The sequence below is a fragment of the Ruditapes philippinarum genome, unplaced genomic scaffold (genome assembly GCF_026571515.1).
Source record: "Ruditapes philippinarum isolate M1 unplaced genomic scaffold, ASM2657151v2 ctg8860_1_1_1_1, whole genome shotgun sequence".
NCBI lineage: Eukaryota > Metazoa > Mollusca > Bivalvia > Venerida > Veneridae > Ruditapes > Ruditapes philippinarum.
The window spans coordinates 122,176-136,884 of NW_026864933.1; the positions used below are offsets into that span (position 1 = coordinate 122,176).

General features: G+C 33.5%; 1 protein-coding gene across 1 annotated transcript in view; it reads right to left on the bottom strand.

The window, feature by feature from the left end:
* The window catches only part of LOC132727330 (uncharacterized), a 58,157-nt gene extending 43,811 nt beyond the window's left edge, over positions 1-14,346 (bottom strand). The window contains exons 1-10 of the mRNA XM_060712764.1: positions 14,162-14,346; positions 13,640-13,860; positions 12,604-12,757; positions 11,853-12,016; positions 11,226-11,504; positions 10,201-10,594; positions 8,756-8,946; positions 5,184-5,289; positions 4,241-4,390; positions 81-3,266 (exon numbers count right to left, since the gene is read on the bottom strand). Coding sequence (XP_060568747.1) covers positions 81-3,266; positions 4,241-4,390; positions 5,184-5,289; positions 8,756-8,946; positions 10,201-10,594; positions 11,226-11,504; positions 11,853-12,016; positions 12,604-12,757; positions 13,640-13,675 — 4,660 coding nt within the window. The 5' untranslated portion in view covers positions 13,676-13,860; positions 14,162-14,346. The remainder of the gene's footprint in view (positions 1-80; positions 3,267-4,240; positions 4,391-5,183; positions 5,290-8,755; positions 8,947-10,200; positions 10,595-11,225; positions 11,505-11,852; positions 12,017-12,603; positions 12,758-13,639; positions 13,861-14,161) is intronic.
* Between the last annotated feature and the right edge of the window lie 363 nt (positions 14,347-14,709).

The following is a 14,709-nucleotide window of genomic DNA, read 5'->3' on the forward strand; positions in this document are numbered from 1 at the left end:
AACTTACCAATGTAAAATCATTACAAAAAAATAAATAAAATCCAAAACTTTTAATCTAAACCATTTAAGTTGATATTTACCAGAAGAATCAAAGCCATCAATTTTGTTACATCCTCTGTCAGAAGGATCCTGGTACGTACAATTGTTTGACAACATCGACTGTTTGACATTGTAATCTTCATCAAACTTTCTAGGCCATTCTTCACACAGTCTTCTACATAGCCATATAAACTCTATTCCAGTTTTATCATTGGGGTCTTCCACGTCGGGATCAATTGAGAATAACCCTCCATCTATCACCAAAGGCACCAAGTCACCCCAACGTCGCATTATAAATTCCCCACCTGCAATTCCAGCAACTATTGGGGTCGCAATCACTCTAATATAGACATTATCTGTAGTATACATTCCCATTACTTCGTCCATGCTTGTGTTCAACCAGAAACGGTACAGGCCATATTCTAATGTATTACCTTCAAGAATCAAATTTCTTGCTCCAATTGAGAAAACATCTGCACCCTTCAAATCTGTTACTTCAGTTTCATTCCCCCATTCAAGATTTTGCTTGAAAACTCTCCACCAGTAGTAGGCTATTTTTGTTGCTGTACAATTTATTTTCACATCTGAATATACAACAAGCTTTTCTGATCTGTATGTTGTCCTCATATCAGGATGTTCTGAGTCACAAAATGGTTCCTCGCACTCGTTAGGAGCCGTCACATTGACATAGGGCCACCAACATGGACCTTTGGTGACCCCTGTCCTCCATACATTTGTTTCCTCAGATACACGATTCTTACACGTCAAAGTTGCATCATATAGCCCTGGTTCCATATATTTTGTTTGTATAGTTTCATTCCATTTAGCAATAAACTCTGGTGTAGCTGTCGTAGTTGTTAATGACACAGTTGTTGTTGACGATGACACTGTTGTCATATTGGTAGTTGATGACACTGTTGTCATATTGGTGGTTGATGTAGTTGTAGTTGATGTTGTTGTAGAAGTTGTTGAACTGCCTGTTGACACAGATGTTGTAGAGGAAGGTGACGTTGTTGATGCAGAAGAAGAGGAAGTACTTAAAGTTGTAGTTGTAGTTTGGGAGAGGTAAAAGTTTTGCCTGTTTTCCCAATCACTTGATGACAAGTGAACAAAGTGACCAACATTTTCAGCAAGCAATGTGGCCCATTCAGGGATCGTTGTACAATACGAATAATCACCAAAGAACTGATAACGACTTGGAGTCGCAGTTTCATCCTCGAAATCTATCATATAGCAACCATCTGTTGCTATGTTACCAGGATAAACAGGAAAATCAAATGTTGTATTCTTTGACCTTGGCGTATTAGCTGATATAGCTATGCCCATACAACTATTGTGAACATGGATCGACACATTGACATTAGCGGTATTAACAACATTGGAGGCATGAAGCTGCACATAGTAAGAACCAGTATTGGAATAAGTATGTAAGCTGTAGTCTCGATAGTATATGCTGTCACTAGTTGTATCATCATATATCCAGTTAAAAGTCATGTGACTTCCTCGATCAAACATGGCCTGGAACCATACATAGTGTTCCCGAGCAAAATAATCATAATTCAGACCGCCTCCAGCCTTTTTGATATTTGTTACTTCATCATAATCATAAACCAGTACTTGTAAGTTTGATATGCCTTCATAAATGTCAAAAGTATCTGAATATGTCACTTGACTTACAAGATTCCAGATTGTGATATCAATCGAATAGTTATCTCCCCTTGTATATGTGTGATCTACCTTGAGCATGAGGTCCTCATTTGGGGCGTGATTGACAGTGAGTGGAGTTGTTGGTAGAGGTTGAACAGATGATAAAATTCCATCTCCAAAATCTATCTGATATGAAGCATTTGTTGGAAGCAGATACCTGTTGTCAATTCTTAGTTCAAATGTAATAGTAATAGAGTAATCTACAGTAAATGGATGGCCGATATAACTGACATTCTGCAAACATAGGGTGCGGAAAGCAACAACGGGATGCTGCACAATAATTGGCCCTGTTGCAGAGTATGTTGACTGGAAGTTCACAGTGTTGTTGGCATATAGATGGACATTAAATACGCCTGGGCTAGTGAATATATGGTTCACAGAAGCAGGATTTGACCTAGAACAAGCCTCCAAATGATTAGGGAGACCATCCTGAAAATTCCAAACGCATAAAGACCTTGTACCTCCTATCATAGATGCCTGGATGGTTGAATGCTCATTTGTTATAACAAACATTGGATCAAAGGTCAACTCAAGGTCAACTATTTCTTCATCAACATCAACGACTTCATAAAATGTGGTCCAGCTAACTAGGTTAGAAACGTTTATCGATACATTGTATGTCCCAGCTGCTGTGTAAGGATGCAACATGGCAAATACAACCGGATCCTGATCCGTTACGTTGAATGGATCAACTGAGACCACACCATCCTGAAAGTCTACAGTTATACTAGCGTCAGTTGCAGGTTCAACACCCCCAAGGAATGTTAGGTTGAAAGGGACAGAAACGGATGAACCGAAAATTAAAACATGTGGCGTGGTGGAGGTTGTTTCCACGTTAGTAACTGGATATTGTACAAGAATGTTAAAGGTATCATTAAAGTAATCAACTGGATTGTTTATTTCTAAAAATAACTGATACGTTCCAGGCAAAGCATAGCCATGGGTAGCAGTCACATTATCTGGGGCTAACAAGAGGTCTTTGTACAAAAAGAAGTCTGGTGTGCCATCGCCATAGATAACTGTTGTATTGAATCGTGAGCACCAGGCCATTTCAACAACTAGTGTTGTTACCTCAAGAACAGGGTAAAAATAACGATCAATCATAACTGTCAAATTTTTTATCATATAGTCAACCCAGACACCTGTCGTAAAATTATGCACTGGGCTCACTAAGTTAGTGACATTACCAAAGACTTCGTAGAACCCGTAACCGTAGTAATCTGAAAATAGTATCACTGCCAAACCGGCACCGTTGTCAAGGATATACGCCGTGGCTAAAGTTGTGTTGCCAAATGTGACAGTAACGTTCATGTCTGAGCCAGCATCTACACCAAGAATTAAATTGGTACTCAACTGACCGTACGGTATTGGATCAATCGCTTGAATTGTAAAATTTTCAATAACTACTTCGATGATCAGGGTTAAGTTTACATTTAGTGATGAAACAAGATTAGAAGCTTGTATCTGTATAGTGTAATGTCCTGTGCTTGTGTAACTGTACCATAAATTAACTGTCAAATCTGGAAAAAAAAACAGAATAGTAAAATTAATCAATTACTGAAAGGAATTAATCCAGTTTAACACTCACACAATTATTATGCTAAGTAAGTGAATAAAAAAACTGCAAGGAATTATGATTTCACAGACCACATTAAATTCTGGAGACTGTTCACTATTTTACAAATTTACTGGTGGAGGAAGACCTCAGGTGCCCTTCTGTGCATCATTCAGGCACAAATTGGAACCTGAGTAGAACCTCCGACGTTCCGTAAACTAGCTGGATAGCTTCCTAATATGATAGAATTCAAAATTCCCTGTCAGGATTTGAACCCACAGCAGTGATGGACAAGTGGTTCTAGACATACAGTCTGGTTAGTCATTTAACTTAATCTTACATTTATGACAATGAAACCTTTTAATCTTCATAACAAATGAACTCTTTTTCATCCAGAACAAGACATATTCATTACATGAATCTAGCAGGGTTCAGCTTGAACTAGAGCTATCACAGGGATGACAAATACACCAAATATCTTCATGACACTCAAGCTTTCATGTTGGCCCAGTTATTGTTATTTTTTTATTTAATATTTGAGCTTAATTTAAAGAGAATCCATCAAAGGCACTAGATTTATAGAGAAGGCATGCATTTGTCTGACATTTGACCTTCAAGTGTGACCTTGAACTTAAGGCAGCACAGAGACAGGGTGGGTTCTGCACATCACCTTGTTGAAAATAACTTTTGAGCCAAAAAGAGAAAGCTATCAAGGGATATAAGGGTTATAGAGCAGACAGAGTTGAGGCTGATAAACTGATATGACACAGTGATACAAACTCCATACAAGATACAATAACACCTGTGACCTTTTTAACAGTTATTATGCTGGAATGTAATCACTTGATATTAACGAAGCTGGAAAAACTTAAATCCTTTTAAAATGAAATAAAAGTAAAGATAATAATTCAAGGAAACTATCATAGAAAAAAAACTAACCTGTGATTGAAGCGTTCACTATATCTGTAGAACAGTTTGATGTGATGTTAGCACTTGTACAATTTGTTGTTTCATTCAATGTTAGATACGGGTATGTGAAGTTAAATATGGTACCATCACCCATGTCAGCTACATAATTTACGTCACTTCCTACAAAGGCATAATTTTTTCATCAAATGTTTTTTTAATAAAACAATTATAACAATATTATTTTTATACTGTATACAATAATTCTTTCAATTAATATTATTATATAAGTCTATTAAATCAATTCTGGTACATGTACAATAAAGCTCCCCATCAATACTGTATGTGTATTTGAATTCGCGGAAAGTTCCATTTTGGGGGTCTATACAAAAATTCGCGCTATTTTGAATTCGTCGAGGTGACTGCCTAAAATCATAAATGCGTGTAGACCGCTCAGGTTAAAAAGGAAATAAAGGAAATTCCCGTAATCACGTGTCAGTTCACAGTTATTTTCAATACCTGATGTCAAATAATACGCCATTGTACAGAACAAAGACATTGTCTAGCTGACAGATTATGGCAAACAAAAAATGGCCGTTAACGTGTATGATTTTTCACGGTTTGCGTCATAAACTGTTCAGATCATAATTTGATCAAACAACACAAACATAAGCAATTTCAACTGATAAAAAAACTTGCAAAACAAAACACTATTACTCAGTAAACATTTTTAAAAAATCGCATGTATTGAAAGCATATAACACACTGATGAACATTGTTCTAAAGAAGCGCGAAAATATGACTTTTAAGAAATTATTGGTGCAGGAATATTCGCGCTAAACATGAATTCGCGGATTGAATGTCAATGCAAAGATCGCGAAAATTTGAAGCCCGCGAATATTTCTACACATACAGTATTTCCAAGGCAATTAAAACATTGCATGGCTGTAAATGTTAAATCAATAAAGAGATTTACCTTGGGTGATATTCCAAGTGAAGAAAATGGGTATATCTTTTACAGCAGCTATGCCTTCAGTCTCTGCAGTCAGATTTCTTATTTCATCTTGTACTATCAATATCACCTAAAACAACAGATGACAAGCAATTATCATAGTATTGCAAGCAATCCATAAGTCCCCTACCGGTTAGAACCTCAGCAAAATTCTGATGGGCCATTGGCCATTCAATTTTACCAGTGAATGAATGACATGAATGAACTTAAATCTTTTGAGTTCTAAGTTTTCTATATCACAGTAATGTGTTAAGATTCCCTGCCTAGTAAGGAAATTATGTATATACAACCTTGTCATATTATTACGATGTGGGATTTTCAAGTAAATACTATAAGGAATGAAGAAGTTGGAGTAAAAAATACCAATTTCTCGAAAAAAATCTAAGTTCAAGGGGAACATAATTCTGGAAATAGACTTGCTAGAGTATTTAACCTTCTCAAAAATGTTGAGTAATAATAAGAAATATATTTATGAAGTTTGAAGTAGATACATTAGGAAATAAAGAAGTTATTTAAAAAAGACAACATTTTTTTTCATAAAAATTCTAAGTTCAAGGGAAGTAATACTGATAATTTTTGTGCTAGAGTTGTCACATATGATGTGGTTGATGACCAGAAACTTGTATTTAAAGTTTGAAGTAAACACCTTAAGAAATAAAGAACTTATAGTAAAAAAGCTGAAAAATTTAAATCAGAAATCTTGAAATTCAGTCTATTTGTTGACATAGCAACCAGAATTTTCAACATAGGAAGAAAAGAAAAAGATGTGTATAATCTCCAGACTGCCATCTACCCATATTTCAAGTTTCATAAAAATATTTTCAGTACTTTTTGAGTTATCACTGGATCCAGTTTATGTGTTAAATTTGCCATATTTTCAGACAATTTGTTGCCATAGCAACCAGAATTTTCAACATAGGAAGAAAAGAAAAAGATGTGCATTATCTCCATACTGCCATCTATCCATATATCAAGTTTCATAAAAATATTTTCAGTACTTTTTCCGTTATCGCGGGATCCAGTTTTGTGGACAGACTGACAGACGGACAGAGGGTAAACCTAAAGTCCCCTCCGGTTAAACCTGTAGGGGACTAAAAAAACATACCAGTACCTTTACAAAAAGCCATGTACAAAATATATAATAAAACAAAATTAAATATCTTATCACTTATATGCTTAGATGCTGAATCGATTTTATCTTTAGTACCAAGGAAAAATCATTCTTACAATGAGGGTGAAAATACAATCTGAGAACAAGCACCTGCCTGACTGGTAACAAAAAATAGGCCACTGCAAGACTGTGTGAATCTAGTTAAACTTATGATATATATAAACATTCATGCATAAACAGACAAAAGATGGCCATTATGCATAAACAGACAAAAGATGGCCATTATGCATAAACAGACAAAAGATGGCCATTATGCATAAACAGACAAAAGATGGCCATTATGCATAAACAGACAAAAGATGGCCATTATGCATAAACAGACAAAAGATGACCATTATGCATAAACAGACAAAAGATGGCCAATATGCATACAAAGAAAATAAAATTTCACCAGGCAGCAAGTACCTGGTACTGCAAAAAATACAAGAAGAATTCCAATTTCAGACAATTCCACTGAACAAGCAAAATATTTAATGTATATTTCTTTCCATAATTGAGTTGGATCAGCATAATTTTGTAGTACATGTATATAATCACAACATTTGACATATTTCATTATAATTGTAGATACAGTAATATATTTTAAAAGTTTTGATCCAAAAATACAAGAATTATACAAAGAACAGTTTAATGTGCAAAGAAGAAAATCTTATCATAGAATTTTTGCATATTTGTTTTATCATTTATTTTTAACTTTATAAATGAAAAGACCTACATGTACCACAATCAGAATATTAAACAATTAAACTTGACTTAAGCTGGACTAAAAGAAAACATAAAGGAGTAAATATTAAGTATTTACTACAATATCAATACATTTTTTTTTTTGAAAAAAAGAAAAAACAGAATTCTTATATTAAAATAGAGAAAAAACAGTATTCTTATAATGAAATAGAGAAAAAACAGAATTCTTAAAATGAAATAGAGAAAAAACAGAATTCTTAAAATGAAATAGAAAAAAAACAGTATTCTTATAATGAAATAGAGAAAAAACAGTATTCTTATAATGAAATAGAGAAAAAACAGAATTCTTAAAATGAAATAGAGAAAAAACAGAATTCTTAGAATGAAATAGAGAAAAAACAGAATTCTTAGAATGAAATAGAGAAAAAACAGAATTCTTAAAATGAAATAGAGAAAAAACAGTATTCTTAAAATGAAATAGAGAAAATACAGTATTCTTATAATGAAATAGAGAAAAAACAGTATTCTTATAATGAAATAGAGAAAAAACAGAATTCTTAAAATGAAATAGAGAAAAAACAGTATTCTTATAGTAAAATAGAGAAAAAACAGAATTCTTAATGAACACCGAAAACAAAAGAATTGAAAAATGCTGCAGGCCCTGTTTGACTGACCCTATTCAATAATTAGTTTGATTGTGTTAACCTCAAAAATTGTAGCAGAGTGAGTGAAATAACACCTTGCAAAGGTTAGCATTAAATTTTGTATATAAATAACTAGGCCAAAGTTTTTAGTGACCAACCATTTTTTCCCTCAAATATTTGCTCAAAAATGTATAACAAACATAGCAACCTTTGAGGTAAGCCTCCTCAAACATTATGCAATGTTGACATTATGAATAATTAATATTATACCAACATGCCCCATTGTTCAATTTAAAAGTCACACCAAATGACCAATGGTAAAAATTACTGTGTGGCAATTTCTAATTTGCACTTTATGATTAAACAGTGTAAGGTCAGGTTTAAAGTACAAACTGTTTGTTAATTTTTTTTCCAATGTCCAGTTACTTTTTGGTTTGACTTATCATTTAATATGCCAAGATATTCAAATTTAGTTAAAATTCAAGTTCAAGATACTCTCAAAATGTTCTATAATTCACTGGTACAAACTGAAACATATCAGAAAACGATCTTTTCCATACAGTGTTTCAAGAAAAACAAATATTCAGTCAGATAGAGGCATGTTATGATGCCATAATCAAATGGATCATCATCATTCTTTGCCGAGTGTTAATACATTGCCCTTTAAGCAGCATGCCTCCAGATTAATGCTAATTAAAATGAAATATTGTGAAGTGAGCAGAGAGTAATTTACACATTGCAAAAAGCACTGACAAACCGCATTAGGTCAAAATATGCAAACATAGCCCTTACTGCATTAGTCGTGCAGAAAAAAACATGGTGAAGAATAATTAATGTCACATAACATATAAATTATAACCGGAATCTTAAAATCTTAGTATATTTTTCTGAAGTTTTATTTTCTTGAGATTCAAGCATATTTTGGCAATGAATGTATAGTACATACAGTATAATGTTTTCTGTATGTAATATTCATTTTTCATAGGGTGTTGGTTAAAGTATAGTTACCATTTCTCGTTTTTAAAAAACCTACTTACATAAGCAGCACTGGAGCTGATATCGTTTACAGCTAGTACTGTAACATTGTAGACCCCGGCTGTTGTCCATATATACTCCAGTGATTTATTGGTACCAACACTTGTATTACCATCATCAAAGTCCCAGTAGTACATAACATCAGAACCAGGGTGGGGTGGTATCCAAAGTCCAAAAGAAAAGTTGGTCATAGCTGAAATTTATGCCAGAATATTCTGATATTTTCTCTCCTTTTTACTGTTGTACAAAAAAAAATGTATATGTATATAAAACATTCAAAATGTACTATTCTCATATTTTCATCAAATATAAAAAATTAATCATAAAAATGTTTAAAAAATAACTCAAAAAGATTAAAAACAATATTTTTTATAATAATCAGATGTGAATTAAAGAAATAAAAAATAAAGTTTAGAATTGCAGGGCTTATTTTCTATAGCAATGGCCGTTTAACGGGGGCTTCTTCAAAGAAAATTTCTTTAAAATCATGCATTTTTCCCAAAACTTGAATTGACATCAAGATTTTTCTTTTACAAAAATACCATATTATTTTCCACAAAATTAAGGGAAGGGCTGCTTCCAAAGCCAGTGAAGAAAAGCCCAGCCTTGAATGTTTTAATTTAAGTTTCACATTTATGAAATATTCACCCACGTAAAGGCCTTAACTGCTGGTCATAAAGCTATTAGTACCCAGGAAACACTCTCCCTTGATATTTGAGATTATGATAGAATCTACAATAGAATTATACTGCTATAGCAGGCCTCTGGTACCACTAATAGTAGTAAAGCAATGACGGTTAAATTTCTCACACAAGGACGTAGGCAGTGTTCTTGATGAGACTCAAACCAAGGACTGCTCGATTCCAAAGAACTAGTTCTTTTACATGATCAATGATTTTTGTATAGTTGGAAACAAGATTTATCAATCACATATTAGAATGTTTGTTAAATATCATCTTTAAAACTTTCTAGAAAAATAATCTCATCCTATCCATTTAAAAGGAACTCCACTGAGGTCCAACATAAAATTTGTATTTCTTACATTGATCAACACTTAAAAACAGAAAGATATGCAGAAGATAATTAAGTAATATACTAAAAAATAAATTGAAAATTGTATGACCGAGCCTGATTTGAGTGAAAAGCAGTGCAACACTTTTCAATTTCGGCACCTTTTTCACAATTAGAATTTTCAGTCTGGCATAACTAAATGAGGGAATGATCTGAAATTTTGCACATTTATTTTTGATTTAGCCCTTAATCAAATAGTACATTAATCTCAAAATATTATTTCCAGTCCCATCATGTCAGGAAACCTCAGTGGAGTCCCTTTAAAGTATTCAAAACGAAAAATTATAATCCATTTTAAAGGCATCTGTAAAGGAGAAACTTTTGTAATTACTTACTTAATTACAAACTGTACAATTTAAACATCAAGTTTTCTTACCTGCAGTATAGTTGTGCAGTATTGTGACATTCTGGATAATGCCCTGTAGTTCGATACTTCCGTTGATAGACAGCGAGGATATATTGTTTGCAGCGGTCACCGTTACATTTCTTATATTGATACCATTCTCTACATAGGTATGTCTGAACTTTAGCCTCACAGGCTGTACGAGGTGTGCACGTATAGCATGTGCTGCAGAAAGTATTGGGTCGCTGCTTGAAAACGTCAGCAAATAACCGTTGGTCGCCCTGTCTCCCCATGTATTATCAGCATCAACATCAAAGTAGTATTCATATGCTGAGGTGGTTGTGTTGATAATTTGAAGAGAAGCCGATTCTTCTTTAACAGCGAGAAAGTCTCCAGCTTGTACACTCAGTAAATCACTGTCTGGAACCTGTTACAAGGATATGTTACCATTGTCAAAAGATTTCAATCAGTTATTCTTATAATAATAATACTGTTATGATGGTGTTACCAAGACAGAATTTTTTTTTGTCTGTTTTTTTTTTACGCCAATTTTATCAATTTTTGTTCATATTTTGGCAGTGACTCCATCTAAGTAGATGTTATTCTTACCAGTTATTACTTATTTTCCTGCAAGTGACAAACTACTAACCATACATTGTCATGTGAGCGCAATAACCCAATAAGTGCAATTATAATATATAAGCACTTACAGGGTTATTGAGCTCACATGAGAACATGATTTCTGAATAAGTAGGAAGAGACAAATGATGACAAGACTCAGTTCCTGACATCTATTGTCAGGGACTACTCCTAATCACTTTTGAAACAAAATAACTGGTGAAACATGTTTCATAGAAAAAATTCTTGAATAAGTAAAGGAATATAACATGCCCTTTGATATATGGTGTATTTGCTATATGAACTATTCACTTTCCCTTCCCTTAAGGCTTAACAACTTTCTAAAAACACATATGCACATTCAGACAATAATTTAAAAAAAAACAAAAGCAAAAAAAAAACATAAAAAAAAACAAACAAAAACCAGTATGTAAGCCAACCTGATAAAATTTATGTCCTGTTTCTGTGATAACAACTGAAACCTCTCCAGCAAGACTAAATCTCCCAAAATTTGCTTTATTGGTTGTGTTCTCTACCCTTTGTCCTGTAGCCAGATCCACACAGTACCTCTTTGCTATGCTATAAATAGCACCTGCACCACAGCGGTGTTTCCAGTGCTCTCCGATTGGTTGATGGAAGCATGAGGCATTGACGGAGATACACGAGTAAGACTTATGACAAAATGCTTCGCCAATGTTGGAACAGTTAGGTCTGTACACCTAAAATGTAATAAACAAATAACAATTCAAATTCTATTAAGCAAGTTTTTGATTACTCTTTAGCATAAATATTTAGTAAATCATGATTACCATAAAACTCAAGGAAATGACTGTTTCTGAAGTAAGGTAAACACTTTAAATTTTGGGTGCTAGCGACCGCAAGGAGACAGTAAGGCAGTGAAAAATATACTTTGTCAGTACATTTTGCTGATAATCTTTATAAGTATTTTGATACTGAAATCCCTAAAACTGCTAACAGACTGTTCCAAATCAAAGTAGGCCGAGTCCATTACACAAAATTCAGATGAGAAAGTGTCAAGAAAACTATGGAAACAATATTTTTTGTACCTGCACAATGATAGTTCCAGCGACTGTTGCTGTGTAAGAAAAGCCAACAATTGTTCCATTCTGTCTAAACTGAGCTCCAGATACCAAGTACAGTAGAGAAGCCCCTGGGCTAGTCTCCCCTGATACAAAACCTGATGACATTCCAGCCGTTACACTTGGACAATCTGTCGATGGAAAAAAAATTGTATTTCTACATGTACATTGTTTTCTTAATTTTGAATGCAAGTGACAATAATGATATGCCTATCCTATCTTGATAAAATCAACAAGATGGCACATTCTTAAGTTTCAGCATATACAAGATAAATACTGTTGATTGCTCTGTTTTAGATTACTTATACATGTATTAGAAACTCTTAAACAACAACTGACAGTTCCAAAGTCAAAGAAGGGCATTGAATAATTTTACGATGGTAAAAGGTCATTAGCTTAAAGCTATTTATGTGTCTAAGATGAAATAACTTAAGTCTCTTAGAAAATATACATGTATATATGTGGCAAGAAAGTCAAAACCATAAAAGACTTAGCTTGGCAGAAGAGACCAAAACCTATGATACACTCATAGAAATTTAGTATTTTCCCCCCATATTTCTTTTACATGTATTAAACATGGCAACTCACTGAATTGGTGGTTTCATGTTTACATTTGATGACAAATCAAATGTTTGTAAAATTATAGACCACATGTATATGAATACTTGAACTTGTTTAAGAACTTTATAAAAGGGCAATAACTCTGTTAGATAGTTACCTGGCACTTTAAGGGGTAAAATTGTTCCATCTCCGAGGTCAGCCTGTACAGTTAGACTGGTTCCCTGGGATATTGTCAGAAAGCAGTCAAATCTGATTTCACTCACCACTACTGGAGGACATTCTAAAATAACGCCTTTAACACGCGTCTGGGCCTAGAGATAAAATCATTTTTGTACATTATTAAGAGTAAAAACTATTCAACAATTTAATAATGGTTAACAAATAATTTTTCATAAAAAGAAAATGTGCATTTTCCATGAGAATTCAATTCAATTACCACACTATGAGTGATTAAAATTTTTCAACATACAAAATATGTGCTCGTTTTTAAATTCAATAAACCTTGTTCTCCTGAGTAAGACTTTTTTGTTTAATATAACCAACAACTAAGTATATGCCTGTTGGCCCTTGATTTATTAAGTAACTCTAACCGTGCTGGCAACAACTGAATCTGCCCCCAATCATGCGACCAGTGCAGACTTAAATCAACTCATCAAAATTGATCATGGTCTGCACTGTTTGTTATCCAGTCTGTACATGTTTTAAAATTTTCCCTTAAAATGATGAAATGGTTTTGCCCAGATTGAAAAATGGACAAGTTCACTTTACATATTTTGCTTGGTAAGGGTTTATAAACTTGTGTTTGATTTTGGAAACTATTTATCTATAATATCTTGACTAGGGCTAACTCAGTCACTTCATCAATTTATTGTATTTTTACTAAAAAAGCAAAATGATTTCTCAGTGCATTATTATCACCATGAATAATTTTGTAAGTTCAAGTCTTGATGATGGCAAGTGTTTTCTTTTATGTGACAATTTGAATCAATGCAAATGTATGTTGCTCAATGGACTACAGGTATTTCCATAGAAAGAAATGATTTTTAGATTTTGTGGAAAAACAGGTTAGCAATGGTACAGAATAGTTAGATAATTTCACATTGTGAAATTCACAACAGTGAATGATTGTATAGTATCTATTAAAAGTTTTTCAATCTGAATGAAAAATTTAAACCGTAAACCAGTCTACTTACATATATAACAGCACTGGCTTTCACTGTGAGATTCATGCTGTCCGAGGCATACGCCTTAATAACAGATGTACCGGGTGTTTGTATGCTATCTTGTAATGTTAAGACATTGGAGGCCAGGGTGAAATGCTTATTACCATCTGTAAGGCTACCAGAAATAGTAACAACGTCACCTCCGGTCACATTAAAAGTGAACGTGATGCTTTGATAAGTCTCAACAACCCCTGAAAATAATGAAATATGAGCAAAATTGAAAAGAAAAGTATGATGTGTTAAAGAATTTAATTTTTAATCCTCATCATTATTTTATCATGCAGCATTTTTCTTTTGGTTACCAAATGCCATTTTTATATATAATACATACAATGTATATCAAATGAACATGCTTTTACACAGCCAAAATAACTTTTGGAGGAAGATATCTCAGGCGCTCTACCTTGCATTATTTCAGATACCGACCTACATCTAAGTAGAAATTAGGTAGCTGGACAGCTTCCTAACATAAAAGAAATCATAAGTTTCTACCTGGACACTGAATGGTCAGACCGGACAACTCTGTGGCTGATAACTCATGAATGTTTATGTAGCCATTTTCTGACCCACAACTTTCTAGCGCATTTCCTTGACATGTTAGATCACAAAGTCCTTCCGACACAGAAGTTTCTGTTACAGTGTTTCCGCAGAAACACAATTCTCCCGACGTTAAACCCGAGTATCTGAAAATGAATCTCTACAGTTAGTACAATTACATGTAATTTGAAGAATCTAAAAATATTTTATTTTGCTACATTCAAAGAGATTTCAATTAGTAAATTTGAAATGGTCAATGGCTATTTGAACTATCTATTTTAATTCAAAGGATTTTATTGTGAAAATACTGTAGTAAGACAGTTTACAGTATAGAGTCTGGTCAGACAACACAGGGTTGGGTTTTACAGAAAGTCCTAAGTGTATCCTAAGTCCTAGGACCTAAAACAAAATTTAGGACTAAATTAAGATCATTTAATAAACATTTTTATCTACAGACAAATACTGTAGCCTATAAATAAATTCATTCTCCTGAAAAAGTTAAG